The 8188-nt window shown below is 44.5% G+C and overlaps 1 protein-coding gene across 1 annotated transcript; it reads right to left on the bottom strand.

Moving 5' to 3' along the window:
- Positions 1-451: 451 nt before the first annotated feature.
- On the bottom strand, positions 452-7779 carry LOC133990867 (leukocyte cell-derived chemotaxin 1-like). The gene is made up of 7 exons (XM_062429279.1): positions 7708-7779; positions 7237-7377; positions 6220-6360; positions 5548-5661; positions 2386-2536; positions 1425-1540; positions 452-676 (listed from the first exon to the last, which is right to left on the bottom strand). Exons 1-7 carry the CDS (start codon positions 7777-7779, stop codon positions 452-454), a joined length of 960 nt encoding a protein of 319 aa, XP_062285263.1.
- Positions 7780-8188: the final 409 nt, after the last annotated feature.

The following is an 8188-nucleotide window of genomic DNA, read 5'->3' as shown; positions in this document are numbered from 1 at the left end:
ACTGGAAATGGGTCTGTTGGATGTTTCATATCTTAACCTGTGTTCTCTCAGCAGCGTGTTTGTGCTGTAGTTGAGATCTGAATCGATAGTTGGCATGTTTTTTTAATAAGACAAGCTGTGCAGTGTGCAGGCGCCGCATACCTTTACATGTGAGATCATGTGTGTCCTAGATTCTGTGCCATGCATTTCTAATGTCGGAACACGGTTTACCGATGCTGCTCATTTTGCACAAATCTGCTCAGACCAACAGGTACCCCCACCGCAGACGGAAAAACAAGAAGCCGCCATCTGCCTTTCTGTAACTTTTCCCTTCATCTCCCCTCCCATCAAAAAAAACAACAACAAAAAAACAAAGCCAATCTTTCCCTCCCTCCTTCCTTCCTTCCCTCCTGGACTCCACCATCTCCCATGTGGGCGTGGAGGGGTGGGGTGGGGCGGGGGGCAGAGATGCTTACACGATCCCCAGAATGCGCGCCACCCACCAGTTGCAGGGCATGATCACCCGACAAGCCACCCTGCAGCCCCGGTAGTGGTACGGCCACGGGTGGTAGCCTCCCAGCGGCTCGCAGATCCTCTGGCAGTCGGTGTAGCCGCGGCGGCACTCGGAGCAGCACACGCCCTCGTGGTCCAGCCTGCTGTAATCGCCCATGGAGCCCTGCTCGCCCTCGAGAGCCCTCTGAGAGAAGACAAGAGGAGGACAGAGGTCAGCTGTGTTTGTGCGGCAACTCCTGCCATGTGATACTGTATATTTAGCAGCGGAGAAAGCTCCTCTCAAACCAATTAAAAATGGGTTTCCGACAGGCAGGATGGGGAGGAGGGGATGTTGTCAGATGTGGGTTTTTGTTGTCAAATATTTTCTTTTTCAAACGCATACGGCTCACACTGCTCACTGTTTACCCCCCTCTGTGGTTGTCAGCAGTGTGGGGGATGCTTCAGTCTGAGGGGCCGGGGAGGGAGAGGAGAGGAGGGAGATTAGGGAAAAAGCGGGGCCTAACATAAGGGACGAGGATGGGTGTGTGTGGGGGGTGGGGGGTTCAGAGGGGGTGAAGATGTCTATGTATGAAAGTCTGTGTATGCTCAGCAGGGCAAAGAGGCCAGAGCAGCAGAGGAGGGGTCAGGGGAGGGGAGGGGGGGGTGTTTATTCATACAGCCTCCATGCTGAAAGGAAAGCTTTGGACGAGCTGTTCTAAAGAGCTTCAGACAGCCTCACATGAAGAAAAAAAAAAAAAGAGCACACACAGAAAACACACCCACGCATACACTCAGATTTGCAGTGACAATGCGGGCCCTCCGCCGTGACCCCGGCATCTGCTGCTGCTCGCACAGCTGTGAGAAACTCTCTCCGCAGCTTCTCAGGTAGCCCTCAGATCCGAACGGACAGTTGTGAATGCAGTGGCGGGGCCGAAGAAGAACGTGTGACTCACCTGATAGGGGTTCTCCGGGTTGAACTCTGCCTCCACGTCCTCTTCCTCCTCAGCCCCGGGTGCCTGGCGGCGGCGGCGGCGGGGGGCAAGGGCCGCCCTCACTTTCCTCTGTCCGCCTGCACACATCACAGCGTCAGTGTCTGACAGCAGATCAAATGTAGGAGCAGAGTGGCACTAATGCAGCACTGCTTCTGATCGCAAAGCTATTTCCTCTGCAGAGGTTTGAAGTCCTCAGATGAAGTAGAATAAAATTGTGTTTTGAGAACTTCTGACCTCCCAGCACACTAAAAATTGCACACTCAGTAGCTCTTTAACTTCAAAAGGCCTTTTTCTTTTTAGACTGTTTTTCTGAGGCTCCGACAACTGCGGTGTTAAACGGAAATACTTGAGAACGTTTGACCCATATCTTCTTTGTTTTGTGAAAAACTCACATAGCCTTGAAAATGGAGTGTTTTAGCTGTCTGATCACACCATGTAACAATTTTTTACTTGTTTTTTTTGTTCACGGGTAGTACTATGCAACACAATTTTTGCTCCTGGACACTGAATGTTATTTCTAAAGGTAATTGCTTCTGCCTAAAAAAGTATAGAAAATAGCTGTTATTCGCTTCTAACTGCTTTTGTGACCTGGACAATTATATTATGAAATGTATCTATTTCCAATGGGAAAACTGGTGAATTTGCACATTTTCATTCACATAGTCATATGAATGACTGATAAATCTAAAAAAAACTACCCCCTACAAAATCTTTTAAGATGACATTTGGTATAAATTCATCTTAATTTTTATTCATATGTTGTTTTTACTGACTTTATGTGAATATGTGCCCGTTTTCCCATTGAAAATAGGTCGATTTCAGAATGTTAGCTCACAAAAGCAAAGTTTGAAGGGACTAACAGCCATTTTTTTAGACATTAGCCAAGTTTTAGACATAACCATTTAGTATTACATCTGCTTACTTGTTGAGTAGGTAGGACGGAGCCAGAAGATTGGCAGGTCTCCACACAAATCCTTGATCTTGTTGCTGAGGAAGGCGGAGTCCGAGAGGGGAGTGTCAGCCGCCACCCAGATCAGATCCTCCTCAAACTTGGCTGGCATCACTTCATCCTCCTGCAGGGGGGGGCAAAACGTCAGTGAGGAGAAAATGAGCCAAGTGCAGATGCAAACAAACATCACAACAAAACATCTGAAGACGTCTTTGACTGCTGAGGGCGTAAAATCCCACTTGTTTATGTATCTTGTTAGCAGCTTTCCTCTTTAGAAGAGCCCACACTCTTTGCATTCTGTCCCAGTCTAATCTGCATTAATGCTGGGCTGTTAAACTCCTCATAACATAAAATCACGTAGTGAAAAGGAAGCTTCGGTATCCAGACTCTCTTTGTGCTTACATTTAGCTAGATGCACAATGTCAGGACTCATCAAGATCTACAGGGAAGGAGAGATTGGATGGCCTAAATGTACAGGTTTGTGATAAACAGCAGCAGATAAACTAATGAGGTTTCCACAGGAGAGACCGTGTAAACATACATATTCTGTGTCCACAGCCTGCAGGTATGAGGGGAATTCTGTGGGGATGATTTTGCCCAAAGGCATTTGTTCCTGAGGGCAGCGCTGCACTAGCCACAGCCATGTTTAGGGAATGTTATCCTGCAACCTTTCAGAAATGCGGCTGTTTTTTTTCTCGTTTTTTTTCCCCAGCTCAAATGATTTGCTGGAGGGACAAATAAAAGCGGGGGTCTTTCTCCACTGCTAAACTGATAAGAGTTTATCTGACCCACTCTCTCTGGATGGGGATGTGTGTGTGTGTGTGTGTGTGTGTGTGTGTGTGTGTGTGCGTGTGCGTGTGCGTGTGTGTGTGCGTGCGTGCGCTTATCTAACCCATATTTGCCATCACTCTAAATTATAGCAAATGACCAGCCTGCAGCAACCATTATAACATCTCCCTGTTACACACACACGCTCAAACACACACACACACAATGTGAATGAAACGATCATTTATGAGGCAAAGAGAGGCAATAACACAAACACACAAAAAGCACAAACGTGAAATAAACGGTCGTTTATGAGGCATAGAGAGGCAATAAGAGCAGCCCTGCGTGATAATTAATTGTGTGCCCGCATCTGTGTGTGCACGTGAGAGTGCACGCGTGTTTATGCAGACTCGTGGTCATGAAGGCAATTGTAGTGATGTGGATTTATGTGGATGTGAGGCTTATGCAGAACTAAATGATTTTAATTATCAGACAGCTTAAATTGAACAGTCACAGGAGGTGGTGTGTGTGTGTGTGTGTGTGTGTGTGTGTGTGTGTGTGTGTGTGTGTGTGTGTGTGTGTGTGTGTGTGTGTGTGTGTGTGTGTGTGTGTGTGTGTGTGTGTGTGTGTGTGTGTGTGTGTGTGTTGGGGATGAGAGTGTTGGGATAACAATCCACACACACAGATGGTATGTTCAGTGTCGACCTCATGTGTCATTTTGACCTTAATAGATTCCACCAAGCCTCTGACAGACTGATCTGATGCTAAACGTAATGTTACTGAGTTAAGTGATGAGATCCCACACACTCAACTCACCTGTGTGTTCCTGGTTCAGATCCTTGCCTACGCTGATTCATGCAATTACCTGACTGTACATTGTGTTAAAAATAGCGATTAATATTATATCAGAGACCTCTAAAGCTCGGTGAATAATAAACGATGCAGTAAAAAAACAGTTAATATGACTATATTTCATAAAGGATTTATACATTGTAATTATTGGTTCATCAATTATCCATTAATGCTTTATAAATAAGTAATAAGCCATTTAAGTTGCAAGGTTTGAAAAATCTGAACTCTTTATAAATGAGTTAAGAACATTGGTAGCCACATATCTGTTGGTTTATTAGTAAGTCAGTTATAAATTTTAGTAAGTCATTAATAAATGAATAACGGGTACTTAATACAATAATCCATCATATCTGCGTTTGTAAAAGATATAATAGGCCTACATAAATTTTGGCACACGCCTTTTAAAAATGGTCAAACTGCAATTTATTCCTGAATAGTCAAACAGCTGAATTACTTGAGGTACATGCTAACACCAGCACGCTAACATGCTAAAAATGGCAATGCTAACATACCCTGTTCACTGTTTCAGTGCAGAATGTTAGCATCATGAATGCTTTGCAGCCAATTTTTACAAGTGGCCATTTGTGGTATTGCAGTGAAAAATCCCCCTGCAACCCAAAAAACATTTTCCACATAGACTACCATTTTAAAAGAGATGTTTGTAAAAAGGACTGCAAAAGTGATTTAAATATCTGTGAAATCATCACAATGTAAAGTCTATGGGCCAACCGAGCAATTCATATTATACTGCATGGTCACCATTTTAGATCCAGTATCCAGCTCTTGTAATAAATCCATTATAAAAGCCTGCTAACATTTGTTAACATTGGCAGAATGCTAACATTTACTAGCTAGCACCAAACACAAAGAACAGCAAAGGTTAATGATGACAATAGAGGAAAAATGAAAGCAGTTAATCCCCTAAATTATAGTGTATCCAGACGGTGACATGACATCTGTATCAAGGTTTGTGCTAATCCCTCCGGTAAATGTTGAGATACAGTATTTCACTGATAACTGAAAATGCTGACTTCCTGGTTGTGCTAGATGAAAAGTTAGACTAAACATGTTATGCTAAAAGAGGACACCGCAGCCAAATTAATTTTCATAACCCGGCAACCCAAAAGGTCTTCCCTTTAATGGCTTATTTGTGTATAAAGGATTAACAATGAAATACCAAAGAGTTGACTGCCCAATCACCTCGACCTTTTTCACTGCAGGAACTTAATGAAGAGTAGCTGCGGTTACGACTTGTGCTTTTCTTTCCACTTTTTTTTCCACGCCTGCCTCGGGAAAGACTTCCTTTGACTAAATTTAGGCACTGGTCAGAAGGAGACCTGTGCTTAAAGCTAGTTCTGTGCTGTCGACCACTTTCCTACCTTCTTAAAAGTTCTCAGTATGGGTCTGTTAGGTTACTGCAATGGAAAGGAAAAGAGCTATCTGTGAATTCTGTTAAAACTACGTCACAACATGCTGTCTCGCCCATGTACAGTCAGACAGAGAAGACCAACCCACCAGGTCGAACGTCATTGAGTCCTTGTTGATAGCGTCCACGTCAGGCAGACGAGCCTTCACCTGGGTCTTGATGTAGCACTTCTCTCCTCCTGCAAACCGGATCCCTGTGATCCCCTGGAGAAGATAGAGGCGGATGTCAGATGTCAGGAAAGATACGGTGGACAAGTGAAAAGTTAGACCTTATAACTCCTTTAGCTGTGTCCGCAGGTGTCTGAGACTTCACATCTGTAGACATCAAATAACGACCCTCAAGATATGTCTGATTTTGATGATGTATTTTGGCTCTATCTTTTAAGAAATGAAACTCACGAGGACACTATGATTAAAGGTCAAAATTTTAATGGCTAAAAGGCCAAAATAGCTGCTTCCCTAGTCTGATTGGCCTGATTGGGGCACTTTAATTAAAAGTCAAAAACCAACAGTCCGAATTTAATGAAAATTGGAGGGATGATGCAGCTTGACACTGATTGGCCTAACGGGGGATAACATGTCTACTTAATTTCTCTGCTGCTGCAGTGAACCCATGTCCCCGTAAGGCTCTTTAAAGTTTTAACAAATCTGACTTCCTCTCTGGCGGCTGCAAATTGCTCAGAGAATGCTGATGACTGTGGTTTTCTGCTTCTACCTGAGCTTCTTGAAGTTTTTTGAAAATGTTTTAAACCTGTAACTTACAATCTCAAAGTCATGGACCTCCACAGCCTCGTCTGCCCCGCTGCCGGTGCTGAATCTCTCCATGTTATTGGCTGTATCAATCTCCATTGCGCCCTCCTCCACTTTACCATTGATGCTCATGCTGTAGTGGACATTGTAGACCTGCACACACACACACACACAGACACACACACACAAGCTTTCAGACTGGCATGTAAGGTATGAGAGTCACCCCACCCCCAGCCCCCTCGCTTTCAACGCTCACCCTCCTTCTCCAATCTCACCCCGTGACTTTTCCTCACACATACAACCTCTCTTTTCTCAATTTCTCTTTCATTCGTTTAGATTTAGTGAGAAGAATTCAACCCTTACAGTACTGTGTGATGATGACCCCTCTGCAAAAGCCTTTTTCATCATGTCTTTATCTGCATTAATGGCATTTTCAGACTTCATAATGGGGTGAAAAAAACACTCAGAAAGCTGCATTTTCCTCTCTCCTCTCTTACACCTCTTGCCCCTAGTGCATCAGCCGGACCAGAGGGGCCCCCCACCCCACTCCACCCTGCCAGGATCCTCCAACACACCACACAGACACAACGCCTCCATTCACTGAGCTTTGCCTCAGATTGCACCATGGAACTAGAGTGTTTCATTTACATTTTAGTGTTTGCCTACACTGCAAAAAAAAAAAAAAAATCTTGAGAAACTGCTCCTGTGTTCAGTCTTCTCTTTTCAACTCAAACAAGTAAAGAAAATCTACCACAAATCTACCACTTGTTTCTCCTTCAAAACGACTTATTTCAACAATTTCTTCAATCAAGTGACATTGATTTAATGGAGTAGTGTGAGCTGTGTTCTGGTTGTGCCACTTATGTGAGGAAAGTTTTACAAGTTAAGGGAAGCTGCTTTTGAACCAGCTGATCAGACTGAATACTTGATTGACTGTCTTATAAAATCAACAACAACAACAACAAAAAGTTTGTAACTTCATTCACTCACACACACGTATACTAGATGTAACAGAAGCACCAATCTTACGTGTTTTTCATTGTTGTTCCAGAAGTAGAAAGCTCCGACTGCTCCCAGCAGCAGCAGCAGGGCTCCGGCGATCAGCACTGCGATCCCGGCCTTCAAAAGGCGGCCGGTGGCGGCGGGTTTCACGGCCACGGCGGAGTAGGCCTCCGGTAAAAACATACAAACCCCAATAGTTACAAAATCTCCACAGCTTTACCGAGTATCACCGGGTTACATATACAGACAACTGGAGGCTTAAAACAAGCAACTTTTGATCGCCCAATTAGGCTTATACACCCATAAGATGACAGATTGATTACACAGTGACAAGTACAGTGTGAAGACGTAATCTGTCAGGCATATGAATGGTCAATGACCGGACACAGTCTTGCACATTATGATTTGGCCCCTCACTGATCCCAGCGTTTATGAGCTGTGGGCTTTATCACAATACATTTGAGTCATTGAGCTGCACTGGACTGTACAAACACTCACCGGAGGCATGAACTGCTGCAGGTCCTCCGGTCCCGCCGAGGCGATCGGTACTTTCTCTGAGTTCCCAGCCATGACTGGAGCCAAACACCTGAGGGAAACTGAGTCCACTAACTTCTCTCCCCCCCCTCTCTCTCTCTCTCTCTCTCAGGAGGAGGAGGAGGAGGAGGAGGACGGGCCCTCCTGCTCATTCATACAGGTCGTGTTTAATCACCAGCTGAGGAGGCAGGACAACCACCGAGTCGCCTTTATAGAAGGACTGTACATTTCCCTCTGTGACCTGAGCCATATTTTAACTCTGCATAACATTTCAAGTTTTGTGACTTCAGATAAAAAGGTAAAGTAGGCTATAACCTTCAGTTGAGGATGGCCACACCGTGAGCAACCACTAATTTAAGCCAGAAGTTATGCTCTCCAAAAGAAAAGCATTCATCATTTTTTCTCTTTGAAGATCATATAGTCCGCTCATGTAACTTACATGACT

The sequence above is a fragment of the Scomber scombrus genome, chromosome 11 (genome assembly GCF_963691925.1).
Source record: "Scomber scombrus chromosome 11, fScoSco1.1, whole genome shotgun sequence".
In the NCBI taxonomy this organism is placed as follows: domain Eukaryota; kingdom Metazoa; phylum Chordata; class Actinopteri; order Scombriformes; family Scombridae; genus Scomber; species Scomber scombrus.
The sequence above is the reverse complement of the archived record's forward strand: the minus strand, read 5'-3'. Positions and strand labels throughout refer to the sequence as shown.